The following is a 24301-nucleotide window of genomic DNA, read 5'->3' on the forward strand; positions in this document are numbered from 1 at the left end:
TGCTTCCAAGATTTTACTTAAGGATGTGGATGCCTCTTTAGCATGAGAAATACGTATCCTTCAATTCTTGTGCAAAGAGGACCAGATTGCCAGAGAAATCCTTGATTGCCAATATATCATGTTCCCTATGTTGTAATAGCTATGTTCTTGGATCAGAATTAATATTCTGTCTCTTGATCTCCCACAAATCCTCTTACCCATCCTAGGTCCTGTCTGCCCTCTGTTTCATGTCACAAATGCAAAACCATGAAGAAAGGATGTGATGGGTTGATAAACTAAATGATGTAATTCCTTAGAAGAAATTTAAAATACTGCTCAAATTCTTTTTCCTCTTTCTTCATCCCTCTCTCTTTCCCTCCCTTTCTCCTTCTCTTCCTTCCTTCTTTGCCTTCATTTTGTATCATGTGACAGCCACTACAAAGGTTAAAATGATGAGCTACTCTATTTGGCTCAGTGAGATAACACTTTATGGCCTCAACAATAATCCTCCATCCTTTCCTAAGGTGAATTACTTTGGATACCTCTATAATCTAAGGGAAAGGGGTGGATGGTTTTCTACCAAAGATGCCCACGTGCAGAGGCAGCCTTCCATGGAAGACCTCCACTAGGAAAACACCCTTGGTAATGTAATGGTGCTGAGCTTTGGGATGCTCACACAACCTTTGCCCGAATTCATCACAAGTAGCTCAGATCTTATGGTTAAGCAATTAGCTCAGGTTTCATTGTTAGTGTCAAGGAGAATCTCACAGATGTAAGTCTAAAGGTAGAGAAGGTGAATGCAATGTGCATCCTAGTGGCCTGGCTTTCGGATTCTGAGGAGCCTCCACAGGCAATGGTGCCACACGCCTCATCAGTGGAGCAGGAACTTAATAAAGCATTAGTCTAGAACTCAAGGATGATAATCCACAAAGGAGAACAAAGCCTGGAATTCCTATTTTGTGATGGTCAGGACTTTGCATTAGAGGTTTGGCAGCCTCTATAGAAAGGACCTGGGCATCTATCTATCTACTTTTCATGTCTCACTCACAATCTTTTATCTGAAAGAGACAACAATCTCAGCTTAGGGGAATTACGGGGCAAATGCAGCGTTATCTGAAGATTAGTGAGAGGACAAAGCAGGCCTGCATAGGATCTCCATCAGCTCCTCTTTCCCTTGGGAGTTATCACTCAGAGACTTTCTTGTTTCTGGAGACCTGCTCAATACATGTTGCTCATTTCTGCAACGGGACTCAACCTATATAAAGCTAGAAAACTTATGAATCCCCCAGGCTTGTAAAATAAGAGTGAAACCATAAACCGTCTTCTTCTCCTAGGTCATGTCATCCAGGCCATGAATCAGTTCCCTGTCTGCTCACCCCATTGATAGTAGGCACTTTCATTTACAGTGATATTCTGAGTGACTCCTGACTGGGTTTTGAAAATGGGACTAGGAGAGGTATGGGGTCCTGCCCACAGAAGGAGCACAGCTTGGTTTGAATGCGCACTGATGTCATGTGACAGCCATGAATGGGGGAGGGACTCTGCTCCTTGCCTCCCCCCCTCCCCCAGCCATCTCCCCCAGCAACTCGTTACAGCCGCATCTCACAATTACAATGCAGGACAGTATCTACGGCACAATGAGTCTATGTACACATGGACCATTCCATTGGCATGCTTGAGAGAGAGACACACATACACGCGCACACACATGTACACCTACGTGAGAGCGAGAGACTTGAGCACACACACGCGCACAGCAAAGAAAATGAAGATGGCACTTCCTAGCATTTGCGGCGTGACTAGTGTTCTGGGTTGCTGGGGTAAAGAGAGATGGGGGTAGAGAAAAAGGGAATGTTTGGAATGGGGGTGGTGGGGGATAGAACACACTGGAGGGAAAGGGGATGGTCTCAAAGGTTAGAGAGATGTTGGAGGCAGTGGAGCCTGAGAAAGGCTCTACATAGGTTTCCTTTGATAGTCCAAAATGGCTGCACATTAGCTCAAATGAAAAACAGAATAAAAAGATTATGGAAGTATAAACACCAAAGGCAAGACCTTCTTTTTCTCCACAGATGAAGACGGATGAAGGAAGGATAAAGTGTGTGTGGGGGAGTTAATATCCATCTGGTACTTCTTGAATAGTCTCATTTGTACAACATCGGATATCTTTAGCATGATGGAGTCTTTTTACACAGCAGTCATTTGCTTAGAAGATAGACACATATTCTGGTAGAGATTTTTCCCACCCTAAATTATACTCAATTTTTTTATTGATGGATCTTAAAAGTGTTTTTAGTGTTGTATTTTCTTCATTTTCATATTCCCCCTTCATTTATAAACACACAAACTTGTGAAATAAGTCTCCCCCCTTTTTGCACTCTCTCTCTCTCTGTTTCTGTGTGACGCATTTCTGTGTGTTTTTGTAATTATTTTTAAATTTTTATTCTATTAACATTTGCTGAGAAGGCAGAGGAGGGATGCTGCCAGCAGCCACAGTGGTACGGCCAGACTGATGGATCCATTGATTCCTCTCACCGACCCGGGTCCTGCAGAGCAAAAGAGAGAGAGACAAGATAAGCACCTTCTGCCAGTTCCACTTGACAACCGAATAAATCTCGAAACAGAGGCAAGGCGTGGCCAGGTACTGATGTCTAGCTGTCCGCGCTCATGATGGCCTCCCATCTTTTAAGTCCTGTCCTCTCTGAGGTGCAGGTATGTGAAGGTGTCTTGTTTATTTTCAGTATGAAATGGCTCCTGCTTGAGAAGCTGCTACCCACCCTCTCCACATGATTCCTGTGAAGCCATTTACTGATTAAGATTCCAAGCGCTGGTGTGGCTCCTCCAGGAGCCCAATACAGGCTCTCCCTGGAGACTCATCAGAGCAGCTCCATCATCTCAGATGAGATCAGTCATCAGTCTCTGACTTCTTTTTCATAGGAAAGAGACAGGGTGATTTATTCTTTAACATGGGGACAACTATCACAAAGTAGCGTTTATGCATGGAAGGTACCCTAGCAACACAACAAACAAACAAACACCCTAGAGTCTTAGGAAGAAGTAGAGCTCAACCTGCCCGAAGTTATCACTTTAGAAATTAAGAAAAGAAGCAAAGACAAGAACACCAACCAAACTGGCAAGGCTCAGGAGCAGGTTCAAACCCAGGGCAACTGAAAACGGACCTGACCTGGAGCCGATCCTGGAATGTCATTCTGGGTCACTCAATAGTGTGACCATTGCCAATAGGAACAGAATGTGGGGGATGTGAGTTCGGGTGTGAGCGGACAGCTGGGTGAGAGGAGACCGACGAAGGTCTGTGTGGGGATGGTATGAGCAATACTGAGGCAGAACTTGTAGGTCTGACTTAGAGCTCATCACACACACTTGTAGTCCCATTTCTTCCTTCTGCATAGTGTTGTCATATTTCATTGAAAGAAAAAAATTTAAGAACTTTTTTTTCTCATGGAAGAGACTTTGGTTTTAAGGCTACATACTTAGAGGATGATACTCAAAATAGAAACTGACATGACTGTAATTATGGGTCACTTTGAAATTTTATGGGTACATAGGCAAGCCGTGTGAGTGAGTGCGCATGTGTGTGCAAAGCTGATGGTGTGCCTCTACAGTGGAAATATCTTCTGGTACGTGACTTTTCACCAAACTATTGAAAATGTATAAGATTTCAGGGCGTGTAACAAGGAAAAATACTGAATTCAAGAATAGACTCCCAATCTATGTTCTGTGCGAACAGCAAAACAAAACAAAACAAACAAACAATAATAAGATTAAAACACAACCAATAAAGAGCTGTACAATACCACAACGTATTGTGATGTCAGTTTTGTAAATAAAACTATAAATATAAATGCACAACTGTGTGCTTACTACAACAAAAACTGTTTTCCAGTAGAAATTGCATCTACGGTACACATTTCCACAGCTTATCAGGACAGAGGCAGAATATTTAACCTCAGTGTCTAACTCTAGAGGGCTTGTTACCACCATACGGTGAAAACCGGCAGTCAGTGTTTTAGTCAAACGTTTGGTGAGTAAAATTCAGTCTGATTAAAACAACCGTTAGTCTAGACAACAGCTACAAGAAGATGGAGACAGTATTAAAAAAAAAAAAAACAGGAAAGAGAGAGAGTCTGATATTTTGGCTAGAGCACCACAGAATATTGCTTAATATGAAAATATGAGCATATGCAAACTTTGAGCCCTTCAATTATGCAAAATGAGCTTTGTCTAGTATAAAGCCATGGAAACAGAATCAAAAAGTTAAATATCCATCAACTCTTTTCAAACAACTCATTCTGTGATTTCCTGAGTGTCTATGATATCATATTAATAAGAGACAATCTGACTACCTTCAGGTTCCATCTCATGAGGGTGGAAATTCAAAGCACCTGTAGTGATTGTTCACCAGCCTCTGGTGTCCAAGTGTGTTGATACTTCATGCAGTGTCTGCTCTGATCTCCTTCTGTCCTCTGCTGAGCTTTCTGGATGCTTGGGACTATCAACCTGCCAGGGCTCTTGTCCTGGTAGCAAGTGTCCCTCCTGTATCTCTGTAGTGGCTGTCTCTATATTAGGTGTATGCACTCCCTGGCACATTCATCTATATTAATGTACCAATAAGGCTTTCAGAATAGAGAAAACCTATGCAGAAATTAAGGTCTTATATGCCAAAATGATTTCTGTTTTGCTCTAGGGATAGTGTGAAGTGAATCCTCAAAACAAAACAAAACAAAACAAAAGCTCATTTTTAGTGCCAGGACAGGTTACATTGTCCTCCTGACATCTTAGAAACTGGTAATATCTGTAGACTGCTATGAAAATTGGTCTTCTTGTTTTATTCAAGTAAATGGTAGGAAATATTTAAGACAGCAAGCATTCTATTATCAAAAAACATAATAGGTACTCCTAGCAAGCTAGATAAACATGTGAAAGTCAACATTCTTGTTAATGCAGTTGTGCACCTGACTAAATGTTATCTACAGTCTATCTGTCCATACACACATATAGGTAAGTTTATATGCTGCATAGATACTTATCTATACATGCATGATAGATGTATATATTATTGGTCTTTTGGAATGCATAATACAAAATTAAGTTTTACTTTCACGTGCTATTCTGTGTTGTAATAGGAATTCACACTATGCATGTCAATAACTTTTAATTGTACTCCTGATAGTCTTATTACACATCTGAAATGCATTGTATACATCTAGTAGAGATACCTTTGCCTCTATCAATTATTATTTATTAAGTTTTCTCATGAAGCTATTTAATGTGCTTATGTGGCTTACTCTTGTCATAAATGATTTTTGAGAGTAAATAAACAGAATTGAGGAAAACTGTAAATGGGTAACAGTTGGGGAATTATCACAGCTTAGGTATGCAATTATAGATGCATATGACTACATAGGAGACTACTCCAGTTAATGTCTAGCTCAGGGAAGAATAATCCACAAAATCATTAATTATGTTTTAGTTCATAGTTATGAAATTCTGCTTATTTGTTGATATGCAAATGATAAATTTCAGTTCCTGTGCCAGATGGCCATGCTCAGCAACCGCTTTCATATACTGACAGATATAAAGAAAGCACCAGTTTGAAAACATAACTTAGCCTTACGAATAGATAGACAAAATAGGAATTCAAAAGCTTGTTGCATGGTTTTCATACCACAGACAACAATCACACCATGACATTTAGCCATATTCTATATGGTATGTGTGGTACTTGGTAAATATTCAGTATAGTATTCACAATGCAGAAATTTTGCTTTCAGAAATAAATGAAATACCAACCCATATCAAAGATGTTTATGAATTGGATAAGGCTTAAAGAAAAAACAAACGGTTTTATTTATTTATTTATTTATTTCTTTATTTATTTATTTATTTATTTATTTATTTATTGTGTGTGTGTGTGTGTGTGTGTGTGTGTGTGTGTGTGTGTGTCTGTGCATGTTTGCATGCCATGGCATGTCTCCCCTTGGCCCACGTGAGTTCCAGGGACAAACTCAGGTCCTTGGGCTTGGCAGCAGGTGACTTTACCCACAGAGCCACCAGGCTGTATTGACTTGGGGCTTTTCGATTTACTAGTAAAAGACAAAATCCAGCTGCAGCAAAATAATAAATCATAAGTCACAGTTCTCAAGATTGTCACTCAGGTGAACGGAGACTGTATCAAGGTGTGAATGCTAGAGTGCACCTTTGTCGTGACCATGTTTATAAAAGGGCAAAACCTGTAGTTCACTGTAAAAGTTTATTAAATAGCCTAAATGGAAGAATTTTTGGAGGTAAGATTATCTGCTGCTGATCCGATGTAGGAGTCTGAGCTCATTGTTTTGTCTTTTTTCAAACATCTATTTTGAAGATGCTTTTAATTCCCAGACCAATGGTGTTTCCTTTCGCTTTTCCATTGTGACTGGATTTATTCAAAGTCATCTTCAACCACATTGGCAGCGATCACTGGCTGTCCATTTCAGCCAGTAAGAAATCAGAGTCAGTCTTAGTTTGTGTTTCCATTATACAAAAAGAGAAAAATATTTTTTGGAATCGCTGAAGGCTGATGGGATGACTAAAAACAAAGCAAAAATCTAAACAGTTTAGGAAAACAACGCTGGATAACGGAGGTCAATAATCTATAGAATCTCCAAACACAAGTTGTGGTGTTCTGCCGGGGTTGGGCAAGGCACTTTGGAGGCGTGGGAAGCCATGTTGATTGAATGCCCGCGCGATAACATTGACTCTGGTGCCCTCTGCTGTCCATTTACTGCTAGTACAGTTTCCTCTGTGTGGATTGAAGCCTGTAACCCCAAGGACTGGAGTAGATGAGAGGAGAGATAATATTGGTTTTGAATACTATTCCTTAAATGCAGGCTCTTCCTGCATTTACCCTCTGTCTTTACCCTCTAGAAAGTGAGATTTTGGTCAGACGAAATTGTCTTATAATACAGTTAGAAGCAACACGTCTTTCTTCTCAAAGCAGGTGGGGCGGTGCACAATTGCCGTCCAGTACTTGGGAAGGGGAGGCAGGGGAAGAAGCTTATGACTAGCTTGGTACATACGAGTTTAAGGCCAGCGTGGCATGCATTAGACCCCAAATCAGGAAAAGAAAAAGAAAAAGAAAAAACAAAGTAAAACAAACAAACAAACAAAACCAGAAAACAATATCAAGCACTTTTACACATTATTTATGCAAAACTTAGTTACCACTTATACTCACACTGATACCTTATCATTGTGACATTTGAATTAAAAAAAAAAAAACCTATGCCTTATGTCATCACCCACATCAGAGTCCTAAGGTTTCACGTGTGCTGCTAGGCAAATTATTGGATAATTTGTAATCATATTGGGAAGAGAAAAAGGGCTAAAGAAGTTATTAATATTTTATGTCTTCTTGCTTCAAAGAGTTCTGTCTTAAGAGGATGTCCTTGGCTACCTCTTATCTGCTAGATAATGATGACCTGCAAGGACAGGCCACCAGCGGGGTACTGGTCTAAGCAGCCATAAAACCTCTCTGGCTTTTGGGTGTTCGAAGACACGAATCAACAAAGAATTGGTTTTTACTCTTGGTGATGATCATGGTTGTCTCACCCCTGTTGTGACTCAGAAAGAAAGCTATTTTCCTAAGAGACAACTCACAGTCAAGATGATTGTGGTGGTATTGTGTTCCCCAAAAATATTGTGTACTCTAATAAACTTATCTGAGGTCAGAGAACAGAAAAGCCACTAGATACTTAGGGTAGAAAATGTTGGCACTCACACCTTTAATCCTAGCATTCCAGAGAGAGAAATCCCTCTGGATCTCTGTGAGTTCAAGGCCGCATTGGAAACAGCCAGGCATGGTGACTCACGCCTTTAATCCCAGAAAGCCAGCCTTTAATCCCAGGGAGTGATGGTAGAAAGCAGAAAGGTATATAAGGCATAAGGGCCAGAAACTAGAAGCATTTGGCTGGTTAAGCTTTTAGGTTTTGAGCAGCACAGTTCAGCTGAGAGCCATTCAGATATGAGGACACAGAGGCTTCCAGTCTGAGGAAACAAGATGAGCTGAGAAGTTGGCCAGGTGAGGTTAGCTGTGGCTTGTTCTGTTTCTCTGATCTTCCAGTGTCCACCCCGATAACTGGCCTCAGGTTTGATTTTATTAATAAGAACTTTTAAGATTCATGCTACAGTTGATGACCACGCGGACTTGAAGGGAGGTGACATCTGGCCCCACCACAGCTTCCTTTGCATTTGTCTGGGGGTACACACTGTGAGGTTGATCTAGTGTATGTAGAAGGTGGCCAAGTCAGAAGTCCTTGCTGCTCTCATTTTTAGGGCCCATTGAATGAAGCTGTGACAGGCTTGCCCTGTCCTTGTAAAGATAAGTCTGTGGACTGTGTGTACATGGAAACCATGAAATAGCCTTTTTGCAGGGAGCCGGCAGCCCAGCTAAGCTGCAGCAAGTGAGGCTTTGAAGAGTGGAGGAAATTGAGGCAGAGTGGAAATGTCAACTGTTTCCATGCTTCATCTCATCAGTTGCTGCTTAGCAGTTATGTCCGATGTGGGTGTCAGAGCCAGCGATGCGTTTACCTGAATAGTCAACAAGTAACTGTAAAACTCTGAGAGCTCTGCCACTGGGTAGTGGCCATTCTACAAAATGAATCCTTAACCAAGGACACTTAGGATGAAGCACATGACCGACGGGAGGGTGGGTAGGAGGAAGCAGAGTAACTCGCTTCATCCCAGAGATTTAAGTCACTGTCAAAAGCACTTACTACCAGGGGCCATGGGTCAGGTGAGCGGTTCTCTGTTAACCAAGTTCACAATTTGGGAAAAATATTGCCAACTGTGTTATTGAAGTTTCTTATCACAAATCACAACCCTAAATCAAACTCAAGTGCATATGACCACAACATATTGCTGTGGAATCTTAACTAAAGTCTAGAAGGTACGTATAAACAGGAGCCATACCTTTTTGCTTGAAGTGCACGGTGGTACCAATTTCTAAAAAAGAAACATTTAGCAAAACAAAAAAATAAATAAATAAAAATCTTTATCAACTGAGAATAAACATGAGGGTGGTCTGTCCGTCTCCTCCACTAAAGGAGAACGTGAGGAAGGCAGGTTGGGGGCAGGGCAGCAGAAGGAATGGTTGACAGAGACTGAGTGAGAGGAGAGTGGAAAGAGACTTTTCTTAGACTAAATAAGCAATTAGTAGTCACAGAAAATGAATGGCAACTACGGATACTCCATGTTACGTGCTGTGCATGTAGACAAGTACAAGGACTCCAGCATGGAGTGTGAATGCAGTCTTGACTGCACCGGATGTGACCATAGAATGTGTCTGACCCCCAGCCCTCCCCTGCCATTCTGCCCCCTGAATGGAAAGGTGAATCCTTAATTGACCCATATCTAAATCACTCCTTATCTAACAGGCAAGCCCACTCCAACCCCAAGCTTCACAGTTGCTGTATCCTCTACTAAAGATGTTCTCCCTGATGCCTCTACTGTTCGCCCAGTCACTCCAGTCCCGTTGCTGTTGAAAACTCATCAAGACAAGTGATGCTGCCCCATCGCTTTCCCAAAGCTAGTACCGGATCCTTCACTGAGCATCCATCCAAGCAGCACTTAGCCCCTCCCAGCATGACGTCACGCATTTACTCACTTGCTGATGCCTTGTCTCCTCACTAGAATACATGCCCCGCCCCCCAAGGGCATCCACAGTGCATGGCTCATTAACCGTTAAGTCTAGCACTAGTGCAGAGCCTGAGCCGTAGAAAGTTTCAGAAAACACCTGTTGCATGTATTAACAAACGTCAAGGTTGAACAAGATTAGCTTGGTTAAATATCTGGATTTCTTTTTTAAGTGTCTTTGCCAAATAATTCAAAAGACTCCTGTACCTTTGGAAGTAAATGTGTATAATTTCTACAGGATACCATTTTCTCTTTCAGGGACAACTAAATGATGGGTTAGATATGGAAGCCCACACTGACGTGAGATCAAGTTTATTTGTTGGTTTATTTTTCCTCTGTGACCATCAGGAGCCAGACCTGCATTCCTGAGTAACAACAGAGCTAGCAGAACATGTAAAATGGCTGATGCCTTCAGCCACAGAGAGCTTTCTGCACAGAGCATCTGTCATCTTATAGTCCTGCTTCCAATTTAGTCTCAGTTTTTTTGTGGCCTCCAAGGTAAAGACCCAATCCACAGCTTGATATCTGTGGCTTTCCTTGCCACCCTTCCTGTCTGGTCTCATAAACATCCATCACCTCGCCAGCTTTCCTTTATGTTCTGTGGAACCACACTTCCTCCCTTGGGATACTATGGTATCTGTAGCAGGGTCTCCATTATCCTTCAGAGAGGAAGAGCCTTTCTTGGTCTCCTTGATGACATCCAGTCTTTTTATTTCCTCCCACACTCATCTCTGTCTTAATTTCCAAAGTGTCTGTCTGATGCTTCAATTAAGGCCTGTCATCCTCCCTGGGATCATGAAGTCTGGGGCTGTGTCTCTTACTATTTGCTACTATAGTCCAGCCCATGACAGTCACTCTGAATGCAAAACAGAAGATCTAGAGTCATTGAAACAGGAGACAATAAACAGGTGTTTCAAATGCTTCTGACCCAGAAAAACAGGGAACCTGATTTAGCACACAAGGCTCAAGCTCTTCGAAACCAGGCGTGAAAAGTCGCCAAGGTTCAAGACAACAAATTAATCTCCTCCCTTGCTGATTTTTCATCTGTCTACTCAAAGTAGTCACAAGGAGAAGCCCTCAAACACTGTAACATTTTCTGGCATCAATATCACAGTTATAAAGAAAAGCATAATTATCCCAGTGTGTTGGAGCCTACCTAGGTTTCCTAGTGGCTTTACCCAGCAGAGCTGCATAAGAGGATAATTGGGCCACGGGCCTGGGTACCAGGTGTTTGGAAGGGTCTACATTTAGCTGTATCTAGCAAGGGGGAGGTCTTTTGCCCCACCCCTTTGTGTTGTTATAAAAAGCTCTTTTGAATAAAGTTCTGTGCTGGTGGGTTTTGACCCAGGCCCTCCCGAGACTATCCTGTGTTTCTGTCTTTCCTCACATCATCTAGGTATCTCTTTCTATCTAATACTCTTCACTTCTCCCTGCTCTAGAGTACCCTGGTCGTAAAAGTGGAGACTAGTCCCCCACACCAGTGTCTGAAACATATAAATGAGTGACTGTGGCTCATCACTAGCAAAACTAATGCCAGCCAGCCTGTCCCTGAGTTTGTAGGGAAGATGGTTTCCCTGAACTGGTCAGTTCCATAGGGAGTCGTTCTGAATGTTCTCTTGTTCTGTGATGGCTGGTGTTGTTCACAATGCACTTCTGAGAATACCCAGAGACACCAGTGTGCTTCCCAGACCCTTTTATATGTGAAGAACACTACCTGTAGACAGTTAACAAACGCATCATACTGTATGTTCATCTAGAAGCATGGACTACCTTTCTTCCTAGGAGCTGATGCCAGTCACCCAACAAGTTCTAGACCCCTGAGGGGACCATCTTCAAAGGAAGAATTGTGGGGTTTCTTTTTCCTTTCCTTTTAAAATCTGGTCTACAGGCCTTGTGTCTCTGTTTAAGCTAGGAAACGCATCTTAACCTTTCAATGACCCAGTTTTAGCTTTTGAACATGAGTTTAATGAAGCTGGCACTCGCAAATCTGTTCCCTGGATTAGATCATCACTTAGTGTGCTGTCCTTTTGCTCAGCACACAATTGAATAAGTGTTTGTTGTTACTATTTTGTCGTGAAATCCTTCTCCAGAGGATTATTAATGCAATTTTGTAGTGAAAGAAAGCTATCCTGATCAAAAAGCCATGGAAATGTGTATGTTAACAATATGACGAGTAAAACATTAGTGGACTCAAGCATATGAAAAACAGATAGGAAGGGTGCTAATTAGGCAACACATTCTTTAGGATGCAACTGGCAATATGCTCACAGGAACCAGCCACTGATACAGGCTTGGGTGAGAAGTTATGTTGTTTTGAATGAATATGTTGGGGCAACAATTCTCCCCTATTCTTCTATTAAAGATAGTTTCAAGAAATATATTGAAACACTACCAAATACTTTACTCTATGAAGCAGCTATGTAAAAATACTTGAGTGTGTATACAATAGTGCTTGAAGTGTTTTTAAAAGACCAGCTAAATGTCCAGTTACATTTTAAATACTCCTTTCTATTTGGGCAACAAGTTGATTTCTTTGTGAAAGAGTAAAGGTCTTTAAACTAACTTCTAATTTTCTCTATGAAAATGGAGTAGACTTGTGATTTTTGTGAACTATCTCCTTCTCCTTCTCTTCGGGAACAGATTAGTCTCTTTCTGAGGAAGAACACTGGATGGTTTTGAGCTTGCTTGAAAACTTGGTTATGTGCTGCCATCTTGTGGTCACACCAGGACATGTTCCTAGGTGCGGCCGAAAGGCATCATTTCTGTCCACCAGGTGGCAACAGTGAGAGAAATAACATGTCGCTTCCCTACTGTTGGAGCTCCTGTGAAATGTTAACTCTTTAGAAGAGGTGTCCCTATCATTACAGACAAGCTTTTAAACTGGTTGGCAATGTCTGGAAAACATCTTGTTTTCTTGTGCTCTTGTGTTCTTGGCCAAAGCTGCATTGCAAGGGACACGGTACCTGGAAGGAGTCTCTGGACACATACTCGTGAGAATGTACCCATAGCCTCTGAACCTTTATGTCTTTCGTCTTTCGTGAAATTTCTCCCTACATATTGATCTTGCTTTTAAAAATATGCTAAACAAGCGAGCATAGAGGTTCAGGTTAGAAGTCTAAACAGAGACACCTGAGTAAGGCAACAGACAAAACTCGGGGGGGGGGCATTCTAGTACTGAGAACGAGTTGCTAAATGCTGACTTCTTTATTCCTAAAAACATGTTGTCAAATGCTGACTTCTTAACTCCTGAGGAGGTGGCGGAAGGAAAAGAACTTAACCCCAAGAAAGACGAGTGCTTGGAAAATTTTGTTTGTGGCGATTATGCTCATCTCTCTTTGACTTTGGACTTTCAGACTCTTTATTAGCAGCTGTATCAGAAAAAAATCGCACCATCAAAAACACCGAAGAGCCTCCCTCTGGGCATGGACAAATGTTGCCCTCTTGTTTACCGTGTCCTCAAGCTGCTATTTCTCAAGCACCAAGTTCAGTATGTGGACGCGTTTGCTAAACATCTCTCACCCCAGCACACAAATGAGCTAGTAAATGTCTCACTTAAGACCTCAGGGGTCAGCCCAGCTAAGGACATAGCCAGGAGAAAGTGTAGCGTCAGAACCACAATGTCTCCAACCCTAAGCAAGAGCATCACTGGGAGTTTAGTCATTTTAGGAGCCTTATCCAGAGGTCCGATGGTTTACTCTAATATTCTGGAAGGTAGAAAACGTTCTGCAGTAAGCTTTATCTTAAAAAAAATCTTCATGACCAATGAACTGATGCCTTTCAAAATAGAAACGTAGGTGATAGGTCAGAAAGCATATTCTTCATTTTACCTCTGGCTTTTCACCCTGGGGTCTCTCTCTTCCTCTCTTCCTCTGTATTCTTTCTTCTCCTCTCCTCATCCATCCTTTCTCTCTTCCCCACCTCTTCTCCTAATGTGAGTACTTGGAAATATTTCACTAGAAACTTGTTTCAGTTAGAGAACATTCTTGTCATCTTCGGGAACCTTTGTACCTTATCAGATACAGCAAATATTGTCACTTGTGCTTTTGAGTTCCATGGTGAAAGCAGAGGGTGGCAGACAGTGACGTTACAGCATGACTTTAAGGATGAGAAGCAGCATTGCCTAGTTTGACTCTTGACCACAGCCTCTGTTCCACAGCTCTCCAGCATCCATCCATCCCCAATTACATGGAGGGGTACTGGGGCAGTATTAGGGTTGATACTGTGTGCACAGTTGTTCTTATTCCAGGGTGTTTGTTTGAACATAAGTATCTCATTTGTTACCTGACGCAGACATATTTGAATAAGAGAATAATCAGTCCTATCTATGACACAACTCCTTCGGTGACATCTGTGTTCTGCCGTGTTTACTACAGGTTTGAAAATAGCACATCGGTAGCTGACTTCATATAGTTAATGTCTTTTTTTTTTTCTGGGTCAGAGTTAATAATTTTCTGGGTAGAGGGTCCCCAATGGGTAGAAATTTTGTCTTACAGTTACTTGGAAGTTGTACTTCAGAGATGCTATCTAAATTACTAAGATGGTCAATGAAAAAGGAAAAGGCCCGGATGGTCTGATGGTGGGGTGGTCGGAGGGAGGAGGGAGTGGGGGTGGGGGATGGGGATGAGGGGTGACTCCAGACTTTACTCTCCTTCCCTTGCTGACACTGAGGCCTGGGAGCATAACATTTGCAGGTTGCCTCTGTAGAAATTGGTGGGGTTTTGTTCTCTGACATTTTGTGTGTACTGAGGTTTAGAAAAATAAAACCTTTATTATTATAGTGGCTTAAAAGAGGGACATTTTTATTAATTCAATTTTGAAAGCCACACTTTGGAAGTTATTAGTTTCTTCCTCATGGGCTTCTCTGCTCTCCTCAGAGGCTTTGGGGATTAGCAGCTTTCTACCTCCAAGTATGATTATTTTTCCTTTTGTCAAAGAAAAAGATATGCCCTATGATTCCTATTTGTACTGCTAGAGCTTTTGATTTCTTCCATGTGTGATATTCAATTTGTATAAATCTTAGTGCCTAATATTTCTAGAATATTGGTTTCTGGGAATCATCAGGAATTACTCTGCATCTAGGCGAGAGAGAAAAAGGCAAATCATAAAGTGACCCGAACCTTAGTCTCAAGGTCCCTCTGTCACTGTCATTGTTTATTTACATTATTGCAGAGCTGGGATCCAACCCTAAGTCTCACACAGGCCAGACAAGCGCCCAACCTCTCAGCTCTACCCTCAATCTGAGGCTGTGTAAGGGCCCAGGTTATAAGAGGACTGCTGTTTCCGTGACTAAGAACCAGTATCGAAACGGCTGAGAAGTCCTACCATGTCATCATCATTTGAGGACGGAAGTCAACATCACGTAGCAAGATGCTGGTCAAAATGGAATCCCACACTTTCCTTCTGAGTACCTGAGGGCTTTGCTCTGTAGAGGTGACAGTCAGCAGAAAAGGTCTGCCACTGGCTAGAAGCAGGGACGATGATGCAAACTCACCAAAGTACTGTGATCCTAGACACAATGAGTGAGTCAATAGACGTGGACTAAAGTTTAAATGGACATAACTTGTTATAAAATATGAACAAAAATCTCATCAGCTGGTTCATCAAACCTCCATAAACCAAAGGTTCTATGATGAAGAGAATGCAAAAAGAGCCTTTAAAAAGGGGGAGATGATTTTACTAATTTATTTTACTTTTTAAAATATAGAAGAAATAAGACTCCAGGGGGAAATACCAATACTTCAGGATAGAGGGAACAAGTAGGTGTTCTTAAACCTGAATGAGAGTCCTGTCCTGGAGGTAACACAGGAGAAACCTTTCATAAGGCAAGCTTTACACCTAAGACTTGGAAGATCCTACGAACATGCTATGGCAGAAGGGATAGACAACAGGAGACTGCTTCTAACCCTACCTCTGCTCTAACCTTGAGCAAGACACAGATGTTTCCCAGCCTCGGAGAATGTGGGAAATAGGGAAGATTCTAAAGTATGTGAACAATACGAGTATTAAAATAAGGTGTTCACTTATATCATATCAATGATGTCATCTCTGAGGAAATAGATTATATATGATCTTCATTTTCTTTTTTGTAGTTCCAGGATTTTAAAAATCTTGTCGTGAGGAGATATTGCCTTTATTTTCAAAATAGAAAACTATAGAAAAACAAATCATGCACTTAAAAATATTTGAAGGGTAGTATGGAAACAATACAGTAAGTAGAAGCTTCCCAAAATATATACATATATGAAGGTGATCTAAATGAAATCACTAAATAATAGGGGAGACAGAGCCCAAGCTGGTCATCTCTTGTCAACAAGTAAAACTTTCAGGACTGGGAATGTCTAACATCTAATTGAGTTGTTTGCCAAAGGGGTCCCATGGAGCCGCCCAACAACTTCGGCTGTTGCAAAGAGTATAAGTTGCTCTGCACAAACTGATGACAAGGTTCCATTGTTGAAGTCAGCACCTGAACAATTCATCACATGGCAAAGTCAAGCTGGTGTCTACATCGAGCCTTTACCTCTATAGGCTAGCATCTTTGGTACAGGAAGATACTCCGTATATTACCAAAGGAGAAACATAAACACAAACCCAGTTACATTATAATGGTGTCCTGTCTGCTAACCAACTAATGCAATGGTGGCACAAAGCTTGGGGGGGTAACCAACCAATGTCTGATTTGACTTAAGGCCCACTCAACAAGATGGAATCCATAACCAACATTGCTTGGGTGACCAAGAACCTGAAACCAGACAGCCCAGGGACATCGGGTGAAACAAAATACTACTGTTCTACTAATAGCATAGCAATAAAATGACTCCTAATGATATTCTGCTCTACTCATAGACCAGTGCCTTGCACAATCATCATCACAGAAGCTCCCTCCTGCAGCAGATGGGAACAAATACAGAGACCCATAGCCAGACAACTTGCAGAGAGTCACAGACCTTGGAACTCTTAGCCCTAAATGGGATGTCCCCATCAAATCCCTCTCCTTGGGGATCAGAGAACCCTACAGAAGGGGAGGAACAAGGAGTGTAAGAGCTAGAGGGGACGGAGAACTCTAAGCATACAAGGCCTTCTAAAATCAATGGGATCGATGTACATATGAATTCACAGAGACGGAGGCAGCCTGCACAGGAAGTTTCCTGGGAAGCACTCTCAATATCAGGATGAGAGAAAGGACTAAAAGAGGAAGTGGAATTGGACAGAGAAAGGAGACCAGCTCTATGAAGAACCCTAAGCCCACATCATGCCTAGAGTTGTCTGGTATGGTGGAAAAGGGGGTCTTTATACATCCTATTCTCACATCAGTTAGTCACCGGTTCAAGCTGCTGTGCTTGGCTGAGGGCAATGCATAAGGAGCACCTCAGCTGAGAGCCGTCAGCTGCCAATACTTCAAGCAGAAGGAAAAAGACATGCTCCAGGCTCGGAGGAGTAATCTCGGCCAGGTGCCATTCACGACCAACGGTAGGATGTGTTCTCAGCTAGTGTCTTCCCATAGGCTAGGACAGCTGGTAAAGAAAGTGGCTCCCAGGATCCTGAGTGCCCACAGTCTTCTCTGGTAACTCAGGGGAAGTTCTGATTGGCCTTCGAAGGAAGGTTCTGATTGGCTTGAGTCATGGGCTCACCACTAATGTGCTTCTCTGATTGTTCAAGTCTGGATTATACATTTAAAACTGTATTATTTTGTATGTATTAAACACATTCCTTTTTAAATTCAGGTATTATGATAATAATCTCAAGTACTTGAAGTGCTTTGATGATTGTGTATATATATATATATGTAACCATCACCTAAAACAATGTGTTCCTTCTCCCACAGTTACCTCTTTGCTATGAACTTGAGAAGAGTTAAGTTTTAATTTCTACTACTTTAAGTGTTTCTGGATGTCATGTCATTATGAACATGTTACATACTAAAAAAATTATATCTAGGAAAAATTTAAAAGGTTTTTTGTTTTGTTTTGTTTTCTGATTACTTGGCACCTGGTTGGCAATATTTTAAGGTGATTGCATCCGTCCCCTACAAGTTTAGTTGGTGGGTATCACACAATGAGGCTGAAGAGAAGCCAGCATGGTTGAACTCTAATTTCTCTAAGGACCATGGCTTCCCAGTGTGAAGTGGGAGGGCAATAGAAGAGGCTTATGCAGAGCTATGGACACTTCAGACCACATGCTGAATGTTCTGGTGACTCTTCCTAGAAAGGATCTGACTGCTATAGGCTTCTGCCCCGTGGATGGTTCCAGGAAGACAGTCTCATTAAGCACTCACAGTGTGAACAGACCGCTTCAGTAAGTCTCCTACATCAAGGCTGCTTTTTCACACCCTGAGGGTTCCTTATTCACCCTGGTAGGTTTAATTTTTAATAATCAATGAACTAAAGTGTTCCAGAATGCCCACAGGCTTAAGTTTAATAAAGAGTTCTCCGGGGTCCATAATGTAGAAAAAGTATGTATAAGATCAGAATACTCAAAGAGCAAGCACAGTTGTCAGCGAGAGGCTCCTGGCCAGGCAGGTAGTTTCTATCCTTGTCCCTAGAATGTTCCAAATTGTACCTATGGGTGCCATCTTGGTCCTTAGCCTCCTGCTGTAACGGAGTCCAGTTAACCACCACATAACTACCCAACCCAAACCCACTTTAGTTGCTGATCCTATTTAGTTGTTAAAGCAGAAAATAGAGTCTAACATCTGTGTTTTAAAATACACATATTCTATATATTTTAATGATTTTTGCCCCTTCATCTATTTGAATTGCTAAAAAAAGGATTAAATGCAAAGGTTTGATATATCTCTAGAGGTTTTTCTTTTTTCTTTTCTTTTTTTTCTTTTTTGTTTTACTCCCTGCTTTCTATTTCCAAGGTCTAAATTGTGAATTCCAGAATTATTTAAACATACATTTTAGATTCAAAATCCAGAGGGATTCAATGCAATCTTTAATCCATGTAATGTGAGTTTTCATTTTGTATGTTTCAAAATCAAAAACATTCGAATGCCATGAAACGAATACGTAACTGGCCTGTGGAATTTGAATGCAGAGAGAATAAGGGAATCTGTTAGATTTCCTAGGGTTTAAAAGCTCCTGAAAATAAGAAGATAAGGGATTTAAAAATGTTGGTGTGCTCTGAGGTACCCCTGTGTCTGCCTCTGTGGAGCTAAACATCACAGTGTAGGCCTTGGTAAGGGAAGTAACGCCTCTGGCTCTTTTTGGTGACTTTCTTCCTTGATCTTCAGGAAACCTTAGTCACAAAGTTTCTGTTTCTACAACGCCTTCTGTGTACTCCTGTTACAACTGACCCCCAAGTGTAGCATCCATCCAAGCTCTTCCTAAACTTCCTAGAAACAGGGCTGTTTCCTTACAACCTGACCATTCCTACAACTAAAACCGGAACCTACCACAAACTCTGATAGAAGGCTGTAAGTTTCCTGAAGATGCTCAGATAGTAAACAGAGTCAGCACACCCCAGACAATTAACCTTGGACAGTGCTGCTACCATAGAGCACATAATATCCATGTGCTGTGGATATCGCTCTATGTAAATAAAACACTGATTGGCCAGTCACCAGACAGGAAGTATAGGCGGGACTAACAGAGAGGAGAATTGAGGGAACAGGAAGGCAGAGGGAGAGACTGCCTGGAGCCACAGCCAGGACAAGGAAGATGTAAGGTACCAGTAAGCCATGAGCCACGTGGCAAAGTATAGATTAATAGAAATGGGCTAAATATAAGAGTAAGAGCTAGACAATGATAGGCCTGAGCTAATGGCCAAGCAGTTTAAATAATATAAGAGTCAGTGTGTTTATTTTATAAGTGGGCTATGGGACTGCCGGGGATTGGCGGAACCCGGAGAGAAAACTCTCCAGCTACATCCATGCTTGCCTGGACGGCCAGCCCAATGTGATCTTTCTCATAACAAAATAAAAAATGTCTACTGTTTCTTTTGTAACCTCTCCCTCCCTCCTTCACTCTCTCCCTCCCTCCCTTCCTCCCTCCCTCCTTCCCTCCTTCCTCTTGTCTTCTCTCCTTGCCAAATACAAAAGAAGTAAGAAATTTAGGGAAAATGCTTTTTTTCCCTAGACTTTAAGAATCAAATAGGCTTTATATTGAATGCATATCAGTGAGTCTCTTCCTGGATTCTAGACTTCTGTGTGTGCTGGGTTTCTCTGCTCCTCAAATCCCTCTCCCCTTTTCACTGTCCAGCTCCCCTTTCCCAGGAAAAGCATCCTTGACCTACTGACCTAAGTACCCAGTTCTGTTTTCCTTAGCACCTTACAGGTGCCCTCACATGGTACTTAACAAAGCTGACTTGGTTGCTTAATTACCTACCACAGACTTTTCCATGATATCTGTAAACCCTCCTTGTGTAGACACTGTGCCTAGCTTGCTCTGCACACTAAACCCCCAGAGGCCCAGCTCAGAACACATTCTAGGATAACATCTCTTTGAGTAAATCAATGGTATCTTTATAATAATGTTCATGGCCAAATTAACTTAGTTTGAGCCAAAAATGAATTTTGATTGACAGTTTTCAAGGCATGTTCTTTCTTATGTTCCTAGTGAGTAGGCAGCTTAAGGAAGAGAAAACATGAACTCTAAAGGAAACACTACAAAGCAAAGGCCAGAGCAAGTGGGGAGCAATGAAAAGTCCAGAGTTGGGGAGTCAGAATGTGAGCTTTGAGCCTCCAGGGAATCACTGTCTCTTTTCCAGTTGCCCTCGGAAGCATTCCATGGCAAACTTACCTGTGTTCTGGAACTCTGGGGAGATAATTTGAAAGTTCCCCAAGTTACAGGAGCTTGTGAATCAACAACGAAGTGCAAGTTATTGCTTAGAATCTGCTCCCCAAACACTCCCTGCTTCCGAGTAATGAGAAAGCAAACCAAACTTGTAATTTAAAAAAAAAAAAAACAAAAAAAAAACATTGTCCAATGGTCAAACAGGTTTTCAACATAGAACATGGCTGGGGACATTTGGAGCTGTGTGAGCTAGAGCACATGGGATAGCTAGAATGAACATCCTAGGTACTGTTCTCTTCAACTGCCTTTAATAGCTCTGCCCCCCCTGTTCCCACCCCCAACCCCTGCTGAAAGGATGCTATGCTTGCCCCAGTGTCCTCTTGGGCAGTGGCAGAAGTCATGCTGGAAATGCAAGGTCTCTAAGGTGGACAGATAAGCAAGAAACTTTCCTATGACTTACAGTCAAGATATCATATTGGCGGTACTCTGTAGGTGTCAAGTGTGCCTACAGACATGTGGGGAGTGTTTTCTCCTCGTGTTAGTGAAAAGCAGAGCAGTGTAGTACACAATGGCAAGCTCAGCTCCCTGGTGTCCAATTAGAAAGCATGATAAATGCTCGTAAGGTCCCCCCCCCCCCAATTCGTGGTGGATATAAGCTGACAATTCTCAGTGGAGTCCCAGTGAGTAGCGGGCTGACTCCCCTCATACATCTGGCACGTATGAACACCTTAAATTAGAATTCCATTCTCATTAGTTCATGCTGTGTTCTGACTTGGCAGGTGTGTGTGCTCACAGCAGTGTGCGAGGGGAGATGTAAGGGGCGTGCTTTACCTTTCGTTTTCTTCATCAAAGTGCTCGTTTAATTTAATACCTACAAATAACTTAGGATGATGAAAGAGCATCATGAGGAAAGAGGGACCGTGTAAGGAAGTTGTTACTAAGGTTAATTTGTATCCCACCTCTTTAGAGATTGCTGTTTCCTTCAGACAGATTCTACAGTGGCTCTCTGGTGTTTGCTTGACAGTGACCCATGTTTAGAAGTGATCGCTACGACTCTCCAAACTTCCATTTTTGTTCTGTTTGAAGGGAGTCCTAGAGACTATGTATAGGTGAATGCAAGATTAACCTGAACAAAATGTAGAGAAAAAGAAATTGGAGAAATACATATACAAGAATAAGAATTGCAGGTAACAGAAGAAGAGGGAACCAAGGAACAGACTGAAGATAAGGTTTATATTCAAGAGACTATGGTATGGCATTTGTCAAGGTCTGGGAACACACTGATGCCTTATTGCTTGGAGGAGTATGTAATATATCCTGTCTGGGTAGAGGGATGCTGAAGATTAAACCAAAGACTCATCACATGCTAGACAAGCACTCTATCACTGAGCTACTTGCTCATTCCTCTCCCTCCCCCTTCACCTCTTAGTGCTTTCTTTAAGGACTCCACCTCCATACCGTGTCCAGGAACCCAGAGACAAGCTCCTAAAGAAAGAGTCTACTCCAGCTCTACCTTCAACGCCTCTCACAGTACTTTCATGTTGAATAGCATGTGGGGAACACTAAGGAGAATTCTGCTGGGATGCACTCTAAAGACCAGAGGAGCCCATGCCAGCCTTTTCTGTCCATTCAGGAACCCAGTCTTCTTAGCCTGTATATGCCAACATTTTGCACTGCAAACTCTTCATAGGCAGCTTTATTCCTTTTAATTAAAAAGACAAGACTGCCAATTACTTAAACTTAATCCCCAAATGTAATTGTTACTTTGAAAGATTCTTTTTCCATAAAGCTCATACAAGAGTAATATTTCCATCAAATTAAAATTTAGTGGAAGCTCCGATTTTCGAAAAAAAATATTCATTTTCAAATCCCAGCTGGCTGTAGAAATCAAAATAGCACAACAAGGCATAAGCAAAGGGAAGAGATCAGGAAAGGCTGGCTGAAGTCCGCAGATCCACACTAGAGGAATAAGAAAAGATGAGAGGAAAAGTCCCAGCACTCAGGATTTCCCTGCCTGGAAATGCATGCTGTAGGGCTTTTAGCCATTTAGCTTGAAGCTAAATGTAAATCCAGAGAGAAATAACACTGCAAAGCTGTTGTTGGACATTTCAGTAATGTGGTGGGTAAATTTCATATTGATTCATGTTAGCAGATTTTAACAAGAATGGTTTAGGAAACAAATCAAGCGAAGGGTAGAAAGGTGGAGAGAGGCAAGACATGGACGTGAGGATAAGACCTCACTTGATACAGTTGGGGCTACACCATTCTGTGCCATTCAGTCTCTTACTGATGCCACGTAAAATAATGGTATGGCTGGCGTTGTCACTCACAAGTGAGGAAAGTCAACAGGAAGACTGTTGCTCCTTATCTGAAGGAGCCATAGGAGAATGTGTGCAGACTGAGCCTTAGTTATTTTCTTGTGTGTTAACTGCTGCCAGTGGTAGTTCTGTGAGTTTGTTATGTCATGGCTGCATAAGTCTTCTCAGGAGAAATAAGACCCTTATTTCTGTCAGCCAATAGGAAGGGAGAGATGTGTTTTAAAACTCCCTAGACATGATCTATATCTTTGACTGGGACAAATGGCACATTCTTTGGCTGGTTGACTTTGAAATACCATGATGAGGTAGTGTGCATGATGGCCGCCATTGAGAAGGGCCACACAACAGAGAAGGGTGCCATTTTGAGGCTCCTCTTCAAGATGTTTACTCTGGTATGAGTAAAAACTAAGACAAAATCTTTTTCTTTTTCTCTTGGCCTTGAAGTAGTTTTATTTTAAAAATCTTACCAGCGTGGACATGGAAAACATGCTTGGGATTCACAATCAACAAACTATAAGGAAGCCACACACATGTCACGTGCACCTAATGCTTGTGTCCACATGACATGAACGTACCTCTCAGGAGAGTGGTTTTAAAAGCCACAGGAAGGGTGTGCAACTGAATACGATTATTTGAAATTCAATATGCTTTCTTTCTAGCGTTCTTCTTCATATAGTATTTAAAATACCACTTTGAGCTTGTAGGCATGAAAAATACAATTTCTTTCCCATTTCACAGTTGGAAAAACTGAATTACAGAGAACAATGCTAGTAATTACCCGTAATTAATAGAGGTGTGTATGCAAATCAGTCTGAATAAGTGTGTGAAATTAGATGTAGTGATGCTAGACAGCCCTGTTTCTGTGTTTTTTAAATGCTTTCATGTAAATCTCTGTGTTAGTCAGGCATACAAATATGACTTTCCAAAAATGTATGGATAATAAAGTGACTATTATGTATGTATGTATTGTAGTGTATAAAACAAATTAGATGTATCATTGCAACTTGTTAGATAGGTGCATATCTAATGAGCATTATGAATGCATACATAGTGTTGGTTAGTAATGCATTATATATATGACCTAGGTTTAGCATGAGGTAGAGTGTATTTGGGTATGCTTGGGTCATTAAAATGTGGGAAGTGTTAATTTCTGATGATTGTGGGGGTTAGTAAAGATAATACATACAAAAGACCTTAGAAGGAATTGGTAAATGAGAAACACACTAAACACATTAGATATTATTGTTATTCTTCATTTTACCAGTGCTGCAGCAGATGAACCTGTTAGATTTAGGAGTTGATAGGGGCATCTCCTCCTTGATTTCCAGCATGATATATTCAGAAAATAAATGAAAACACGAGGTTTATCCAGGCATCTCTACAGCATGGGATATATGCAGGGTTTTTTTTCCCCTCCCATTTTCCCTTCCATTCTCTTTGAGCCTGATTTGAAGAACGCACTCCTGGGAAAGCCAGGTAGGGGCAAGTGTATCTCTTTCTAGACCGTAGGTGGAGTCTGGCTGTTTAGATGCCAGATTTACCCATAAGGACACCAGTCTCCTTTGGGGCGAAAGTAAAATAGGG

General features: G+C 41.6%; 1 protein-coding gene across 2 annotated transcripts in view; it reads right to left on the reverse strand.

Annotated features, from left to right (window-relative positions):
- Window positions 1-820: 820 nt before the first annotated feature.
- Lsamp (limbic system associated membrane protein) overlaps window positions 821-24301 on the reverse strand; it is a 637116-nt gene continuing 613635 nt past the window's right edge. For both annotated transcript variants that reach the window (XM_059277383.1, XM_059277382.1), the window contains one exon: window positions 821-2522. In XM_059277383.1, the coding sequence (XP_059133366.1) occupies window positions 2425-2522 (98 nt within the window). In that variant the 3' untranslated portion in view covers window positions 821-2424. The remainder of the gene's footprint in view (window positions 2523-24301) is intronic.

This window comes from Peromyscus eremicus, chromosome 12 (genome assembly GCF_949786415.1).
Source record: "Peromyscus eremicus chromosome 12, PerEre_H2_v1, whole genome shotgun sequence".
NCBI classification, from domain to species: domain Eukaryota; kingdom Metazoa; phylum Chordata; class Mammalia; order Rodentia; family Cricetidae; genus Peromyscus; species Peromyscus eremicus.